Source organism: Triplophysa rosa, linkage group LG10 (assembly GCF_024868665.1).
Source record: "Triplophysa rosa linkage group LG10, Trosa_1v2, whole genome shotgun sequence".
In the NCBI taxonomy this organism is placed as follows: domain Eukaryota; kingdom Metazoa; phylum Chordata; class Actinopteri; order Cypriniformes; family Nemacheilidae; genus Triplophysa; species Triplophysa rosa.
In genome coordinates this window covers 25,134,914-25,153,472 of record NC_079899.1, presented here as the reverse complement: position 1 = coordinate 25,153,472, position 18,559 = coordinate 25,134,914, and the positions used below count along the sequence as shown (strand labels likewise).

The following is an 18,559-nucleotide window of genomic DNA, read 5'->3' as shown; positions in this document are numbered from 1 at the left end:
ATTAAATCAAATTATCTTACGTCAAATAAATCTCATGCGTTCTCAAATATGTTCGATAGTATTGAGAAAACTCTTTATTTTCTGCCGCAGCTTTTCTCTCTGGAGTTGTTTAACTCTTTCCTTATACCATCTGTAATACTCTTCTTGGTGCATGAGCTCTTTTTGGGAGATGCTGTCAATCAACGCCAGGCCTTTCAGTTGCAGAATGGAAAGCTGACCGTTTTCAGAAGCTTTGAGTTTCTCTGTGAACACGTGGATAGATGAGTCGTCCTGCTTGCATGGAAATGTTGCCGATTTGGCAAACCTCAGTTCTTTATCATGGTCAAAATGTTTCGCTGAAGTTACGGTTCTGAAAGTCGGAGCGGATTTGGAAGCACGACTCTCTCGTGTGTCACTTTTCACCATCTTGCCCTCCGATATGGCTCTCATTGTGTTGTTTACAGTCGCGTGTGGTTCGCACACTCTCAAATTCAGCAGCCTTTTGTGTTCCTTTAATACTAACTCTCGCTCCTGTTCCAGAAGTCTGAGATTGAGTCTGTATTTGGCGCTGATGGTGTGTAGTTTCCACTGCAGTTGGACGTCTTCTCTGTGGTTCAGTAATCTCACGTCCATGTAAAGGAAACACTTGGGTCTCTTGAGGCTTGACTGGGTTGTCATATTGAGATTTCAACCTGAAAACGAATGGAATGAAACAGCGTCTGTGTTTTCCGTAAGATTTTGTATGTACAGACCGATTTGTTTATTTTACAGTTGTTAATAGAGTGTGTATTTAGAGAATAAATAAGTACATTTACAATACCTGAAACTACTGCATGTGGTTTGTTGTCTTCTGTGAGCCCATTGGCTAAGAATCTGCTGCTATGACACATACAGTAAACAATGTATTTAGTTTTGTCAGATTTCAGGATATTGTCAGGACTTCAAAGTCACCACTATTGTGTTAGTAATAAGAGGGTAGAGCTCAACGTTCCCCACATAGCAATTTTTTTCTGGCTCAGGTCCGGTTCACAAAACCAGTTTTAGAGCTGGGCCAAAAATAAATGCTGTGAGGGAAAGTTCATGTTTCGGTTTTCCTGATTCTTTCTCCAGTTCAGTGACACCCCCTTAAGATAGTTTCACCAAAAATGAATAATTGATATTTTCATGTCATTCCAAACCTGTATGACTTTCTTATGCAGAACACAAAAGGTATGAAGAACGTTAAACTCCATTGTTTAAAAAAATAAATCACTTAAGACATTTCTCACTATATCTTATGTGTTTCACTGAAGAACAAATCACACAGGTTTACAACCACTTGAGGGAAATGTCCCTTTGGTGTATCTCTTGTTTTGATGTTTGGTTATTGGTTATTATTAGGCCTATAGAAATTATGTTTGTGGATTCATTAGCATGACAGTTTTACTATGAATATGTTAAATTATGGTTTTGTGGTGAGACCATAGTAAATGTGTGTCATTACTACGGTTTAAACACAAAACATGGTTATAATAGTTATAATGTGAACACGAATATGAATTTCACTCAAAATGAATTTGCATATGAATTTTCATATGCAAATGTGTGCATTTGAATATACTGTATTTTATTTGCAATGTGATTTTGCATGGACATCTGATCATTGACAGTTGTAGCTTACACATAGTTTGAACTGTATTTACGTCTTGCAGACATTAGTTGGCATTGTACATTCCGGTTAACTGTATACATCTGCAAATGCACGTGAGGTGAGCTCGAGGTGGGAGGTGCCGAGTGATCCCTCTCACTTTTTAATCTGAATGCAGTTCATGATTTCACAATTATTTCACTGATATCAATGAGAAAGTCCAGCAGTGTTTGCTGACAACATATCAGTGAATCCATCAGGTAACGTTACGTCTGTTTGTCATTTTGGTGTGGCTGCTGTTTTACTCTACTATCGTTAGCCTGTAAATCGTGTCGGCATTAGATTTTTAAGTGCAGTTAACAAGTTAGTCGGTTACGACCTGACAACAGATTAAAATATTACACTTGTGTTGAATAATAAATACTGCGAAAGTTCTTTTAAAGTAGATGCAAGATCGTTACAAAAAAAGGTACTTTCAACTTTGTTGTCATACGCTGATCGGTCTCCGCAAGTCGAACGCTTCTTACAGTATGTGCAGAGCCATTGAGAGAGAGAGTTCTGCCAACGGAAGTCCAAAACGCTGGAGCGTCACGTGATTCATGGAGCCTTCAGATACTTCCAGGAAGTTATGTTTTCTCTTTAAATGCTTTATTCTTTCATTTTTTTATTCATTAAATGGCTTTCGTCTTTAAATGGGTTAGAGTTTACATCAGTTGGTCTGTTTAGTCGCAGCTCCATGCGTTACTAGTAACTTCCGGGGACTATTGAGAGCCTCCATTGCTGTGAAAAAACTGTTCCATTGGAGTCAACGGAGTTGACGCGACTCTCTCTCAATCAATCTCAATTAACTATTGAGGTCATATGTGCGCTGAAATTGCGCAGAAAAAGCCTTTCGTGTAAATATCCCTCAATTTTTGTGCCATGATGTATTATGATTACATTAACGTGTTCTATTTAAGATGTAGGCCTATGTCGTTTTGAAATGAATAAAATTAAGGGCAAAACGGGTGTGTAGTTTAACCACTATAATTGTAGTAAAACTATGGTTCATTGAATACGGTAATACAAATTATTTCCACTACAATCTTATAAAATAATTATAATATATTAAAAAATGATTAATTTACGGAAGGGTAATTTTATAATCAAACCATTTTGAATATCTTTGACCGTTTATATTTATATTGATTTATTGTCAAATATATTCAAGAATTTGTGTTTATCATTTTGTTGTCAATGCAGGCTGTATGTGTAAATGAAGCTGGAAAACTGTATTTGACACATGTTCCCCATCCTGAAGTCAAAGATGGACAGCTGCAGGTAGGATTTGAGAAACTCCTATTGTCTGATGTTTACTTTGACGTATTAAAGTTTATATCATTTAAAAACACAAGTTGGTTGTGTTTTTATTTCAAAGTAGATCTTGTAAGGAGCTTTACGGAGGAGATTCTGCCACATTTCCAGTTAACAGATCCTCCTTTGTGGCCTGTGATTGGCAGCATGTTCAACATGGAGGATATTGAAAATGCTCACCAGCTCATGGAAAACAACAAAAATATTATTGGGGAAATAATTATAACGGTTGAAAAGTGTTGATCAATATGTAATGGTTATAGTGAAATAGTTAGCTCCTGTTCTGACCAATGACATTGGGAACGTGTCACGTGTGGTTATGGAGCCCTGGGGCATGTTCAAGCTTAAACCCGTGCAAAGATTCCGTTTTGAGGTAGATCCCTGTGTTTTTTGTTTAGAAGTGCCTGAAACCATTGAACATTTATTTTTTTCTTGTCCAGTCACATTTCAGTTTTGGCAGAATATCTACAGATGGCTTAATATTGATAATCGTACAGATATCCCATCATTAAATTTGTTCCAGGTGTTGGTTTATGCAGAGGGTTTTTCGAAAAAGATGCAATTGATGGTAAACATCATTGTTACAATGGGCAAATATCATATACATAAAAGCAAGTGGAATTACAGTAAACCCTCTATAAATTGTTTTAAAAATGAATGTAAAAAATACTTAGAATCTTTAAAACACTTATCCAAAGATAATCAACCCCTTGGTTGAATTCTATAAAACCATGTATGAGTCTCTTTTCTTTTAAGAATGGTAAAATTTTTATATATTTTTGTTTATTTAGTTTCCTTGCAACCCCTCAGAAATGTTCAAAAGTATTTTGTTTGTTTTGATTGTTTGTTGTTTTATTGTGTGTATATATACACATGGATACTTATGTATGCTTAGATTTTAATTATGGTAAAGTGTGTTTTTTTTTCATATGCATAATTTGTGTTCCCCATTTGAGTTTGTAAATTAATGCTGTTTCAATAATAAATAAATAAAATCACAACAGGGTTGTGCAAACGTTTTGCAACGTTTTGTCGGGGCTGAACGCATCCCTGTATTCATTCATTCAGAACAAATACACAAAGTTTAAAAAAACACAAGAAATCACAAGACTCATACTATATGAGTACAGTGCCGGTGTAACAAAAATATTGGTAATAAAAGTCTGTTAAATATTAAAAACTTATCAACGCTTATAAATACCTCAGAGAACTTTATGAGTGTAGCTTCAAAGTTCCAGGAATCGACAGGACATTAGTTTGGGTTCTATTAGTGGCGTTGGCTACTATTATTACAATAATATCATTATTATCGTTTCATGGTACACTCACGACGTAAACAAACTAAACATGGCAAACAAGAGCTATTTTGTCTGATTCCATAAAGAAACCTTCTTTAACTTCTGCAAAAACTGTCTCTTGCACAAAAGGTGTTTTTTTATACTAATAAAAATGTTTTACGGACTATACAAGTAAGAAATTACCTTTGATTTAAAATGTTTTTAAAAAGTTGCAATAGTTCTTTGTACAATGGTAAAGAACCCTTTTACAGACTTTATTTTTAAGTCTTATTATGAATCGTAATTTTAACAATATACTTTTTGTTTGTAATTTTATTTCTTTAATAATTGATTGGGTGTTAATCATTATGATAAAAGGATCAAATATTTAACATTCATGCATGGGTATAGATATGCTATATTTATAATAGTGGCATATGAAACAAACTTCATCTAACTACTTAAATCTTTCTTTTCTGTCAACTAGATATTGTTGTTAGATATTGTTTATATACTGTACATAACATGTCAGTTTTGTTGTTTGCCATTTAGTCTACATTATAATCAATAAATCAGAACGTGGTAACAATTTGTTAAACAAATATATAACAAACAGAACAAAAAGGAAAAAGTAATGCGCTTTCACTATTGGTCACCATTAGCTTCCGTGAGTTTGTCTTCTTCACGTAAGAGAGAAACTTTATTTCCTACTTCCTGGTCCAAACTTTAGTCATGATCAATGTGTCGCCGTCATCTCTGCGCTGTCTTTAAACATTTGACATGATATCTTAAATCAATACACGCAAAATGTTATCAAACAGCTGCTTGTCTTCATAAAGGGTAAGTCTGATTTCATTACTCGTGAGATATTTACTCACTGTAGATTAAACCTGATCTCAAGTCAGTTCAAACTTCAGATACACCTACACGAGGGCGTCAAACGTTGTTACAGTAACAATAATTTAATGTAACAATAAAACAAAACTCAGCTCGCGATTCGATACAATACATTGACAATTACGACAGAATCAAACGAAAGTGAAATTCCACAGATTTATTCTCAAAACATTGACAATTGTCAACAAAAACTAAAAAAATTAACACCTTTTGAAGTTTCATTGAACCTTCGTTTTGCACATAAATAAAAACTGAATAGGTCTGTCGAATTTTAACATGACAAATAGAAAGGAATTAAGAAAGCTAAATCCTTAAAGCAGCAAAAGCAAAACAATTTAAAGATACAAATCATATACAAGGATATACAACAACACACATATACACCGTAAAGATAGGTTATTCCTGGTTTAGTTTGGTTATATACATTTTTTGTCTTTCAGACTGGAACTAATATTTTCTCCCTGTAGGGTAAGATATTGCCTATATATGCAGTAATTGTGGTCACATGCTTGCGAATAAAAAGAAACACTCTTGTGTTCTTCAATCTTTAATGGCAGAACAATGGCAGACACAAATCGACCTCAGCGTAAGCTGTCCACAGCAGGACAAAGTTTATACGTTACATTAGGCCTGGAGAAAGGCGCTTCAGCTGAAGATCTTAAGAAGGCATACAGGTGTGTCAACAACAAAGCAAGCTTTACATGTCATCTAGAACAACAAACCTAACATGCATTCCTTCACATTTTCGTTATTCTGATAGAAAAGTATTTGAATAATAAACCCAGCTCGTGTCAGTTATTGTCTGTGAAAGCTGTATTTGATCTCTGTTTTAAAGGAAACTGGCACTGAAGTATCACCCAGATAAAAACCCCAACAATCCAGAAGCGGCTGAGAAGTTTAAAGAGATCAACAATGCCAACACCATTCTCACCGATGAAACCAAACGGCAGATTTATGACGAGTACGGCTCTATGGGCCTGTACGTCGCTGACCAGTTCGGAGAAGAGACGGTGAAATACTACTTCCTGTCTTCCAAATGCTGGTTTAAGGTGAGGCGTCAAAATCTTTCTGTCGGTATTACAATAAATATCGGAGAGACGAGTTTGTTTGGCCCGCTACCTTAATTCTTTTATAATTTATTTACCCTCATGCCATTCTAAACCCGACTTTCTTTCCTCACAACACAAAAGAAGATATTTTGAAGAATGTCGTTGATCATTCAGGGTTTGAATGACATGAGTGAGAAAAAGGGATGACAGAATGGGATGTGTTTGGTCAGATGGTTTTCGTAATGTCTCCAGACGCTGTTGGTGTTGGCGATGATCTTCACGGGCTGCTGCTGTTGTTTCTGCTGTTGTTTCTGTTGTGGGAAATGTGGAGGCTCGGAGAGCGAAGATCATTTTGAGTATATGGATCCGGAAGAGCTTGCGGCCGAGATGTCAGAAGAGCAGAAAAGAGGTGAGGGGGAGAGACGAGGACAAGGAAAGAAAACACCTGATGCACATGGGTGAAATTAGAGCAATCAGTCAAACATGCAATTGTTTTTCTCGATCTTGTTTTATAGGCAATGACACAGTCATCACAGGACAGCCGATTCCCTGTCCAGAACCTGGACATTCAGGTGAACGTGTTTTCTTTATTGTCCATTTATGCTCAAGCAGATTCACGTGTACTGTACAAATTCATCTGTATAACTTCAAGTTGATTTTGTTAAGTATAGTAAGTTTAAGGATATTTTTATCATGTAGTAAGTATACTATTAATGTACTAGTAGTAGTATATTTGAAAGTGTACTATTTAATTACTTTTAATTATACTTAATTATATTAACAGTAGTAAGCTTTGAGTACACAAATACTTTTTTGTTTGTGCTGCAACTATACTACAACTGAATTTACTTGTGTACCAATAGTTTACTAGTACGGTATTTGTAGTACATTTTTCTTTCTCTTTACTGTTTATATATTATTTTTGCACTTACTACTATGTTCCTATTCAGATATTATTTGTACTTAAAATATATACTTGTAACTTAATAAGTCACGTGTACATTTACATTTATGCATTTGGAAGACGCTTTTATCCAAAGCGACTTACATTGCATTGTACTATACATTTTGTTTCTGACTATGTGCAATCCCCTGGGATCGAACCCATGACCTTGGTGTTGCTAGCGCCATGCTCTAACCACTGAGCCACAGGAAAGCTACATAAGTAAAAACTTATTCATAAATTTCTTGTTTGTAAGAAAAGCAGAAGTTGGTAAGTAGATGATGATGGAGATCGAGAAGGTAAAAGAAAATGTCATTGTCCGCATGAACACCAAAACTGTCTGGTAGTCCACAGCTCTGACACTAAACCTACAGTTTTACAGGTGTTTCTTTAGTTTTCTCTTGGTTCGGGTTTGATATTCTCATGTCGTGTCGTGTTTTGTTTTACAGAACACACTGTGATTGTGGGAATGCCCATTCCTGCTCAATGCCCTGAATACTCAGGTGAATGTCATCAGGATCACACCCTTAATGTGCTGTATAATGTATTTGATAACGGTTTGTTTATATTCTGAGAGTATTTCTCTGTGTTCTCCCGTAGATGGAGACACTGTCATACTCGTCCCTCCAGACACACACCTGGATATGACACAACAATAGTCTTTGTTTCTGTCTCACCCATGTCTCACTGAAGGTTTTTGTTGCTAAACTCTGGTTTAGTCTCAGTGGTTTGTATTACACACAGCGTCTGTGCAATATGCGGCTTGTTTACATCTTTTTTAATGTTTCTTTTGTAACATAATTGCTTAAATGTTCCAATATTTGTATTGCAAAGACACTTTATTTTCTCAAATAAAGCTCTCCTAGATGACCTGTAGAAAGACGGTTGTCAACCGTAAAATGGGTCACGGGTTTGTTCTGATTATTAATATCATCATCATCTCTTCTCCCTCTTGTGGTCGAAAACCTGTGTATGATTCTTTCTTCAGTGGAACACATAAGAAGATCTATTTTGAGAAATGTCTCCGTGGTTTTGTGTTCATTCAATGGAGTTGTTTGATTATCAATGTTCTTCAAAATATCTTTTTGTGTGTTACTCACACTTCTGCTGTTGTTTATTGCATGTATAAATTGACGGTTATCCTGGTTAGGTTCATTTTGCATTTTGTCGAGCCTGTGCAGTCCATGATGATATCATATCTAAGTAATAGATATCTATCATTTCTGTGTTGATTTGTCGTATAGTCATCTTACATACACGGAAACACAACATGTGCCAAAATCAGAATTACGGGCAGATTATCACAATGGATGTGGAACTTCTGTTGACTTCAGGAAAGTTGTTGAGACTATCAATGCAGTCTGATAAAGAAAACAATGACCAATCTTTGCTATGTGTGTGTACATAAATAGGGATAATTTATCAATTGAAATGAAAATTGAGAATGATTTATTCTGAGTGCTTTTGTCAACTTCAGTTGACCATCGACCATTGCATTAGACACATTAAAAAACAAAATATATTATTTGATCATTTACTGTTGATCGTTTTGTGTTTTGTAATGTTTAAATGTAGGAGCGTTTATACAGTACATATTAAATGTGGTTTATTCTATTTATGATGGTAATGCTGCGCAGCCTCAGGGATTTTATATGCCACAACAAGGACAACATTAATTGTGAGGATTATAAAATATAAATAAATGAATACTGTATCTGCTCGACCTTTCCTTCAGTTTATCCATGATCATGTGAATTTGCTCTATATCGAATTTTTGATTTGTAAAGTGTAGTCTCTTTAGATAAAAGAACCTGACAAATGTATAAATGTAAATGTAAGGTCACCTCTCAAGACAATTTTAAACTGTGATCTGTCTGTAGGCAGTGAATTCATTCTTTGATTAGAATAGACAAAAGTTGTCAGTCATACTTTTTTTGTCTCTAAAGTTCATATAATGACTGGACTGAATAGCAGTTAAAGTTGGTTGAATATATGCCTTCCAATCCTCTAAATGTTCTTTAAATCTTATCTGCAGTTCAGAACGTAACCTTGATGTGCTTTAAACACGATTACGAAGGCCAACATGTTTTTCAGACATGTACTGTAGGAACAGCATGTGAAGCAACATATGGTGCCGACTGATTTCAAACCGCACGCTTCGCTCCAGCTCTCCCAGATGTTTTAAAACCTGCTCAAGTATTTACAGTATTCCATAATTAGAGTTGTTCTAATTTTTTTTAGAAAATATTTTTTTATCAATAGTTTTCATGTTGAACTTGGAGAAAGTTCAGCTCAGCCAGCAGGAAAATGCTTCGGACTCGCTTGAACTTTTGGGGTGAGTTTCTCAACCGCACAATCACGCTTTCTGTTTGTCTATTATTTGGTTTGTTAAACAGTTCTTCTTTAAGGCTGTTGGATCACGTGGTGGATGAATACTTGAGCACACAGTGTGAGTGTGAAGCCAACACAACAGTGTTTCACTGTCACAGTCGGAAAGACAGCAGACGCACGAGACACAAAACACAAGCCAAGAGAAAATTACTCATCACATCTCTCGTGTGTCTGATCTTCATGATCGGTGAAGTTATTGGTGAGATTAAACACACCTGCCATCACAAATAACATTTCAAAAGAAAATTGACTTTGATTTCCTATATTAACATTTGTGAGTATGATGTAAAATGCAATTAAACTTAAAGTCAATTCAATTTAATGAAAAAAAAGAGAATTATTAACTGGAAATAAAATAACTAAATTAAAATACTTAAATAAACATATTGAACATAAATATAAAAAACAAATAAATGATAAATGCACATAACAAAATTGACACAAAAGCTAAAAAACAGCCTATATAAAAGGGCAATTCAAAACATGAATAAAACTTAAATATTAATATGAATAAAAATAAAATAACTGCATGTTTATTATTTGTATGTTATGTTTTTAGATTTTAATAAGCCTTTAAAAAAGACTTTCACTGGAGTTCACAGTAAATAGTCTGGCAGTATATTTCATGTAACGTGTTCATTCGTGTTTATGTTATGTGATCTGTACCTGTAGCCGATGTGTGTTGTTTTTGTAGGTGGTTATGCTGCTCACAGTCTGGCTATAATGACAGACGCTGCTCATCTTCTCACTGATCTCTGCAGTATTTTATTAAGTCTCTTCTCACTGTGGATCTCCTCCAGACCTTCGACCAAACGTCTGACCTTTGGATGGCATCGATCAGGTCAAACACATTTAACCAGTTTAATGATCAATATCACATGCTGCTATTTTATTTCATTTTTATTTTCATTGCAATGTTTTTTAAAACATTTAAATAAAACGCAGACTTCCGTTTTTAAAGTTGAACATTGCTTTAGGCCTTGACTGTGGATCATTTAAAAAGACCATGCATTCATTACCAATGATTTGTTTGTGATTAGAGGTTTTAGGTGCCCTGTTGTCTGTTGTGTCTATCTGGGCCGTGACGATAGTTCTCGTTCTGTTGGCTGTTCAGAGGATCATCAGCGATGATTATGACATAGACAGTGATGTCATGCTTATCACAGCTGGATGTGCTGTAGTACTGAACATCACGTGAGTCATCATGTCACGTTTATGTCATTTCCACTTTATCACTATTGTTTACGGTTTTAAAGTCAATTCACTAAAATGATTATTTATTATCTTAATGAAGAAATAAGCAATCAATAAGAGTTCAGAATCGATGTGAATACTGCTTAAAAACGATCTCAGGGTGAGATGTCAAGAAGCTGCTTTCATGTTTGTTTCCATCAGATTGGTTTTAATTCTCCATCAGTCTCATCATGGTCATTCTGATGGTTTGACAGAAGAACACAGAAACACGAGCGTGAGAGCAGCGTTCATACACACACTCGGAGATCTGCTGCAGAGTTTTGGTGTGCTCGTGGCTGCCACCATCATTTACTTTCAGGCTAGTAACATCATCTTTGAAAACTTCTCTTTTTGACATATGCAAAAGTTCTCCGAATTTACCCACAAGTAAAAACAGATGAGATCTCTTTAATAACCCCATTATTTCTCCTGGATATCAATGCTTAAGTCTCATCTGCTGAGAAAAATAGTCCGAAATCTCACAAATGTCTCTATTAGAGTTTCTGCGATCAAAAGTCAATATTACTGAAGATCTCAATATGAACTTAAACATTTCTCATCAAATTTATTCAAATCCAAAACTTTAGAATTTTAATTAATTTACCTCATTTTACACCTCCATAGTCTCATTTGTTTCTCTTTTTATTTCTCTTAAGTAATATTAGGAGAAACATTTGAGATTTCAGCTGAACACAACTTTTGTTATCTAATGTAAAACATTTCCAAGCATGGTGTCCAATACTCTTTGGGGCAACACTTTAAAATTGCATTTCTGCCTCAACAGCCTGAATGGAAAATGGCAGATCCTGTATGTACGTTTCTCTTCTCCTTATTTGTACTTGGGACGACGTTCACCATTCTGAAAGATATCTTCCACACACTCATGGAAGGCCAGTGATTGAATCACTTGAATTTGTTCATAAATGAATGACAATATGATAGTCATAATGTTGATTTTGATGTGAAGGAGTCCCTCCTGGCGTTGACATCAACTCCATCAAAGAACTTTTGTTATCGGTTGGAGGCGTCGAATCCACGCACGATCTGCACGTGTGGTCACTCACATCGAGTGAAACCCAGCTTACTGTGCATGCTGTCATAGGCAAGATGTTACACTTCATCATAACATTTGTTAATGTTAAAAACAAAATCATCCGGTAGTCTTAACCCAAACGATTTATTTTCCAGATGAGCAAACAGACCCACAGACCGTACTGATGGACATGAACAAACTACTCCGGTCAGAATACGGATTCGACAATATCACCATTCAAACAGAAACATACAGAGATGACCGGAGTTATTGCTCGCAGTGCCATGACCTAAAAGACTGACAGAAGTTTAGTTTTACTTCATGTGAATACAATAATGACGAAATACAAAAAAAATTGAAAAGAGTTTCATTCTTCTACCGAACACAAAAGAAGATATTTTGAAGAATGTCGATAGCCAAACATCACTGAACCCCACTTAATTCAATTGTATGAACACAAAACCACTGAGACATTTCTCAAAATATCTTCTTTTGTGTTCTACTGAACATGTACAAGTTTTGATTGCCATGAGGGTGAACGACAGAATCTTTTCAAATGATAAAACATTTGTTACATTTTTAAAGATGACGAGTAAAGACCTTTGAAAGAAAGTAGACACTTTCTCAAAATCACAATTATTGATAAACAACCCCCCCCCCGAATTATTCAAATACATCTGCATTGAAAGTCACGCTTTAATAAATGTCTTTAATTTAGGAAAGAGACGCAGAGCATTCTGTGTGGTGACCTCCCTGACCCTCTCCAAAGGTACTCCTTTGATTTTGGCGATACATTCCGCACCAATGCTGATATTCCGTGGTACATTCCTCACCTAGAGAGCAGGACAGATGTGAATGTAAAAATAATGCAAATTGACACCAAGAACTAAAGATTAAGGTAAATAAACAGTACCTGCTTTTCTGGTCCCAGTGCAGGAGCATCAGTTTCTAAACACATGCTCTCCAGAGGAATCTGCTTCACAAGTTTCTGCTTCTTATAAAAGATGGGCAAAGCACATGCTGTGTAACTAATCGAGGCATTGCCGTTTAAACGGACACAAATGCTATATTCATGATATATACACTGTCTTAAATGCCGGTTTGGTCTCAAGGCTGTGCTTAATTTGACTGGCAGTTAAGACGTAAATGATCAGAGTACAGACTGTAAACAGAGCTTTTTCAATGCAAACATTGGGCATGAGGGAATGAAACCTTTATTTTGACAGTTCAAATGTTACAAGTAACAGTAGGTTCTATGTTTACCTGATCACTTCGTACAATAGATGGAGGTATAGAGAAGTAATATCCAGCTTTCACACCCTCCATTGCAACTGAGGGTTTGCCATCAAATGCATGTAGTAGAGCATTCTCGACACCTGATTGAGGATTATAATCATAAAAAAGCAACACGTTTATGAATGCACACGCTGTTGGTTTTAGCGGGCATGCATACCTAACTCCTTCAAAAGATGGATGGCTGGTCTTCCTGCAGATCTTGAGTGGACGTTCCTAAATGACAGATTTATTTTAAAATGTAATGCTACGTGAGAGATCAATAGTCTGTTTGTTTTGTTTCAGAACAGAACTCACAGTGGGAGGTTTAACCGTTTTGCGACATGTGCCTGTTGAATGAGGACCTGTCTCTGACTGTCTTTTCCCTCATCACTGCTGACCACACGGGGCGTAAAGTCCAGGCCGACCTGTATGTGATATTACAATAATAAAAGAGTTTTGTCTATTTTGATAAATCGTATGGGTCAATAATGTTACATTGTCTTAACATTCGAACAATACGTGTCTAACCTCACCGATAGCCACAATGTGTTCCTTGTATTTGTCAATCAGGGGTAAAGCAGCATCTAAATCCTGTATAGGAGACATCAAGAAAGCAATCTCAAATCTAAAGAATTGGTGAATACTGTCTGGGTCTTATTCCCCAAAATCTAAATATACGCTATATGTACAGTATATATCATTGTTTGGGCTAAATTGTTAACATCAAGGTATTATTTGTTGTGCTTTTTATTTAAGCTAATTCATTTTTTATTATAATACAATTTTAAGCGGTATGTTATTCTGAGAATAACATGCACTAATTCGCCACTTTTTATATGAACAAACATAACGTGCATACCTGAAGTACAGCTCCTCTGGGTTGTGCTGGATCCTGACCCTGGACAGGATGAACTCCAAGACATGGTATAACAAATCCGTGGAACCTAGGAGATATATTAAAGGGATAGTACACACAAAAATGAAAATTCTGTTATTATTTACTCACCCTCAGATTGTTCCAAACCTGTATAAATTTCTTTGTTCTGCTAAAAGAAGATATTTGGAAGAATGTCAGCAGCCAAACAGATCTCATTCCCCATTTACTGTTATAGTAGGGAAAACAAATACTTTGGGAGTCAATGGGGGGAGCAGATCTGTTTTGTTGCTGACATTCTAACAAATATCTTACTTTGTGTTTAGCAGAACAAAGAAATGCATACAGGTTTTGCAACAATGTGAGGGTGAGTAAATGATGACAGATTTTTCATTTTTAAAGCCATTTCCTTTTATGCTTGAAAAATACACTGTATTAGAATATAGGATCTAGTCTGTACCGTTGTGAGAGCTGTATAATCTTCTCAAATTCTCCTGCATGCTCTGCTACAGCGAGAAGGGCAACAAGCCCAGCCTAAAAATACAACAATAAACATGACATGCAAAGTTAAAACAACTTTACATGACATACATGAAGTCATGCTTAACTGAAAGAACGAGTTACCCTTTTAGACTCCTCAATGACTTCAACGATGTCCTAAAAAATAAAGAATATCACAAATTAAAAAACCTTTTCACACCGTTTCATAATACTGTGAATAAAGTCGATGTCTTACACTGTCAAAATCTGCAGCAGATATATGACAGTGACAGTCTATATAGCCCTGCATGGATTAATATTTGTCAACCAGATTCAACGGAAAAGCCCACATGACAGCCATGCAAACGTACACACAACTGAGCAGGAAGTGACGACACAGACAACGCCACCAATCCTAGTACGACAAAATCTCTCCTCATGAATATTAATTTAGCCCACAAGACCTCGCCTCTCCTTTAGTATGTAAAGTATGTAATTCACAAAAACGGTCCATTTGAGTCTTTAAATATTATATATGATGTTGTTAATTAACATTCTTGGTGCATTATTGTGTTTTAAATGTATAAGGTTGGTTGATTTAATATACTGTTGGGCTGTTTTAATCTACATAAACGTATCATATTGTCTAAAATAAAATATCATTTTTCTGGCTCCGAATTTGTTTAAAAAAGCCAGAAACGTTTCTGATGTGTCCTGCTGCTGTCACCACGCAACATAGGCAGCAGGTGACGCAATTAGGAAATTCAGTCTCATTTCAGTTCCGTTCTTGGACGTTTGAGGCTGCGTGCTTTGAAGAACAAGTCCTCGTTTTTAAGTCAGCGACCGTATAAGGTTGCAGCCCCCGAATTGGAACACAGCTATATTCAACGGCTCTGAGTTCAACCAGTCAGGCGAACGTCACGTGGGCACAGACCAGACCAAGTATCGCGAGAGCGATTCGAAAGCACAGCTTTTAAATTCATCTCGCGGTACTTGATGTCATACGCCGATCGGACTGTGCAGCGCAGTTTTGTAACAGGTTACCTTTGTTTAAATGAGGAAGCTTTACCAATTCCGGGTTTTATCACTTTAAACAGGTTTGTGATCGGTCACATGCGCTTCGGTATTTTAACAACATCATGTGATTTAGACTTCTGTCATAAGATCACTGCAGAGCAACACCACGATGCATCACTGGAGTATTTTATCTCTGTATTTACTTTTCATCGGCACCTGTTACTGTCAATACAAGCCCACCTGGGAGTCGATAGACTCGAGACCTCTGCCGGAATGGTTTGATCAAGCAAAATTCGGCATCTTCATTCACTGGGGGGTGTTTTCTGTGCCCAGTTATGGCAGCGAGTGGTTTTGGTGAGTCAGCAAAAAACACACTGTAGTTAGATTGTAAAAAGTTTATTTTAATACAAATAATTTTAAAATAATTTACTATAATTATACAATGGCATACTCTGTATCTAAATATATGCTGTATTTATATGTGCAGTAGTTTATGGATGGAATCTCATTAAATGATGTCCAGGTCACAGCTGTGGTGAGAACGCTTAACGTGATTATTATTCACTTTATCCGCGGACCAAGAGCTCGTTCTTTTGACAGCAGCAAGTGTTTAGTACAAGTAAGGTTTGACAGAAACTTGGTTTTCCTCGATCGCTGTTTCGGTACGTTAAACCAGTGGTTCTCAAAACTTTTTTGTTGTAAGGCCCCCTTTGTGTAGAGTGCATTGCTTTGCGGCCCCCCAAATAAAGACTTATAATCTTAAACTTAAAATTTTAATTAAACCAAGAAAATATTCAGTTAAACAATGCTAAAACATCAATTCTTTTGGTTGGTGGCGTTGTTTTTCTGATGTTTGATTGCACAAAATTTATGATAAATATCTATATTTCTAAAATGGCACAAAATCTGTGGCCCCCCTGGAACCATCTTGGGGCCCCCGAGGAGGCCACGGCCCCCACTTTGAGAACCACTGCGTTAAACTACGTTAAGCGTTTTTCACGTTAAGCGTTTTAGAATGTCCCTTTTATTCTTCATAAAAATAAAGGCTTTTTAAAAACAGTTTCTGCTCGGTCTGGGCTTCATACAGTTTGCTTTATTGAAATAAAACATTATTATTGGCATGAATTATTCATGTATATTCTTTGTTTATGGGTGAAGTTAAATCAAGGAGTGGTCCCCATGTTTATATTTCAGTGCATGTGTTAATGTAATTTACGGTTAATCGTTGTGTCTTTAACAGGTGGTACTGGCAGGGCCAGAAATATCCCTCTTACACTGCTTTTATGCTTGAGAATTATCCACCCGAGTTCACTTACGCAGACTTTGCACCGAAGTTCCGGGCCGAGTTCTTTGATGCCAAGGAGTGGGTTGATATTTTTTCCTCATCTGGGGCGAAATATATAGTCCTCACAACCAAACATCATGAAGGTTTGTGTGAAATTACTGCACAGAGTGCATTCCACCTCACATATATATCTCTCTCAATGTGTTCGTTTCATGTATGAATGTCCGACTGGAGCTATGCAGGGTTGAGCCTGGTCAATACCTGGATGGGAGACCTCCTGGGAAAAACTAGGTTGCTGCTGGAAGAGGTGTTAGTGAGGCCAGCAGGGGGTGCTCACCCTGTGGTTTGTGTGGGTCCTAATGCCCCAGTATGGAAGCCCGTTTCCGCCAGGGTTGGGATTTTTTTAGATTTTATAAGTCATTATGACTTAGTATCTCAAAATAATGACTTAGTATCTCATAATAATGACTTAGTATCTCATAATAATGACTTAGTATCTCACAATAATGACTTAGTATCTCACAATAATGACTTAGTATCTCATAATAATGACTTAGTAACTCATAATAATGACTTAGTATCTCATAATAATGACTTAGTATCTCACAATAATGACTTAGTATCTCATAATAATGAGAAACTAAGTCGAAATTTCGACTTAATAACTCATAATAATGAGAAACTAACTCATAATAATGACTTAGTAACTCATAATAATGACTTAGTATCTCATAATGACTTAGTATCTCATTATTATGAATTACTAATTACACGGCTAATTTTAACACCATGAACATTCTCCAGTAGAGTAAGAATTTCACGATTTGCAAGGCCCTGTCTTAAATATTGCTCTATGTGTCTAAAATCCATGAATCACCACAATGCTGATCAAGCAGACTGCACATAAAACATAAGGACATACGATCAAAAGCACATAGCAGCATAGCAGACATGTGCATGTGCAGATTAAGCCAATATTACGAGAAAGTCAGTATGAGAAAGTTTCTCAAAATAATGATTTAGTAAGTCAAAATTTAGACTCAGTATCTCATTTTTATGAGATAGTTTCTCATTATTATGAGTTACTAAATCGAAATTTCGACTAAAGCCCTATTCGCACGGGATTAGTATTATCTGGGGACCTCTGGTCATTTGTAATAATTGCAGAGATTGTCTGTGATCATGTTGCGCATTCGCACTGGATAAGTGAACTCTGTGATTTTACTCGAATTTACTGACTTATCTCCCGGAAATGACGTGAAGGCGCTTCCCTCTTTCTAAACATGGCACGAAAGAGAGCTTAACATGGATGCGCTGTCTGACAGAGATTCACCGACGCAGCCTTTAGCCCGTTACTGTACACACCAGGCTGGACCTCGCGTTGCGTTTTGCCGCGTCCCACAGTTTAGAAGCTATCTATCTTCATTGAACATGTCAAAGCAACTGTTTCAAATCGCGCTTAAGTGGTTTAAAAGCCTGTACACGAATAAGAGCGTTATTACATAATGTAACGCTAGACAAAGGACGTCAAAACAAACGGATGCTGCGTTAATTGCGTTAAATATTTTTCACGTGTTAATTTGAAATAATTAATCGCATGCGTTAACGCGTTACCGTTGACAGCCCTACTTGAAAGTCTTGTCGTTGTAGGTGCAGTTGTATGTAAACAGAAGAATGTTCCTTACCGCATGCTGCCATGCATGTCATCCATCTCCATATATTCCTTCTTTTTTGTTTCGCTCTTCTGATCCTGTCATGTTTTTTTACAGTGAATATTTTCTCTCTGCCAATATTATTGTTGTCTGGTATGTAGCGACATAACCCAGCACCCAAAATACTGTGAAAA

At 36.3% G+C, this 18,559-nt stretch overlaps 4 protein-coding genes across 6 annotated transcripts in view; 3 read left to right on the top strand and 1 right to left on the bottom strand.

Annotated features, from left to right (window-relative positions):
* Positions 1-4,954: 4,954 nt before the first annotated feature.
* dnajc5gb (DnaJ (Hsp40) homolog, subfamily C, member 5 gamma b) lies at positions 4,955-8,848 on the top strand. 2 transcript variants are annotated; one of them, XM_057344534.1, is made up of 8 exons: positions 4,955-5,076; positions 5,574-5,601; positions 5,691-5,807; positions 5,969-6,182; positions 6,435-6,591; positions 6,698-6,754; positions 7,575-7,628; positions 7,726-8,848. In XM_057344534.1, the coding sequence occupies exons 3-8, from the start codon at positions 5,695-5,697 to the stop codon at positions 7,782-7,784; spliced, it is 654 nt and encodes a 217-aa protein (XP_057200517.1). In that variant the 5' UTR covers positions 4,955-5,076; positions 5,574-5,601; positions 5,691-5,694; the 3' UTR covers positions 7,785-8,848. The 2 variants fall into 2 exon arrangements, with proteins under 2 accessions (XP_057200517.1, XP_057200518.1); XM_057344535.1 differs by lacking the exon at positions 5,574-5,601.
* A 142-nt stretch (positions 8,849-8,990) lies between these two features.
* Positions 8,991-12,432, top strand: LOC130560623 (proton-coupled zinc antiporter SLC30A2-like). Its single transcript, XM_057344536.1, has 8 exons — positions 8,991-9,460; positions 9,534-9,715; positions 10,211-10,357; positions 10,557-10,710; positions 10,912-11,068; positions 11,534-11,639; positions 11,717-11,851; positions 11,938-12,432. Exons 1-8 carry the CDS (start codon positions 9,393-9,395, stop codon positions 12,081-12,083), a joined length of 1,095 nt encoding a protein of 364 aa, XP_057200519.1. The 5' UTR covers positions 8,991-9,392; the 3' UTR covers positions 12,084-12,432.
* LOC130560621 (putative deoxyribonuclease TATDN3) lies at positions 11,883-14,784 on the bottom strand. Of its 2 annotated transcripts, none has more exons than XM_057344532.1 (10): positions 14,668-14,784; positions 14,556-14,588; positions 14,392-14,465; positions 13,917-14,001; positions 13,586-13,648; positions 13,373-13,482; positions 13,236-13,291; positions 13,046-13,158; positions 12,696-12,776; positions 11,883-12,615 (listed from the first exon to the last, which is right to left on the bottom strand). In XM_057344532.1, exons 1-10 carry the CDS (start codon positions 14,719-14,721, stop codon positions 12,472-12,474), a joined length of 813 nt encoding a protein of 270 aa, XP_057200515.1. In that variant the 5' UTR covers positions 14,722-14,784; the 3' UTR covers positions 11,883-12,471. The 2 variants fall into 2 exon arrangements, with proteins under 2 accessions (XP_057200515.1, XP_057200516.1); XM_057344533.1 differs by having other exon boundaries at positions 11,884-12,615; positions 12,696-12,773.
* A 655-nt stretch (positions 14,785-15,439) lies between these two features.
* fuca2 (alpha-L-fucosidase 2) overlaps positions 15,440-18,559 on the top strand; it is a 7,847-nt gene continuing 4,727 nt past the window's right edge. Inside the window, exons 1-2 of the mRNA XM_057344821.1 lie at positions 15,440-15,782; positions 16,669-16,856. Of these exons, the coding sequence (XP_057200804.1) occupies positions 15,598-15,782; positions 16,669-16,856 (373 nt within the window). The 5' untranslated portion in view covers positions 15,440-15,597. The remainder of the gene's footprint in view (positions 15,783-16,668; positions 16,857-18,559) is intronic.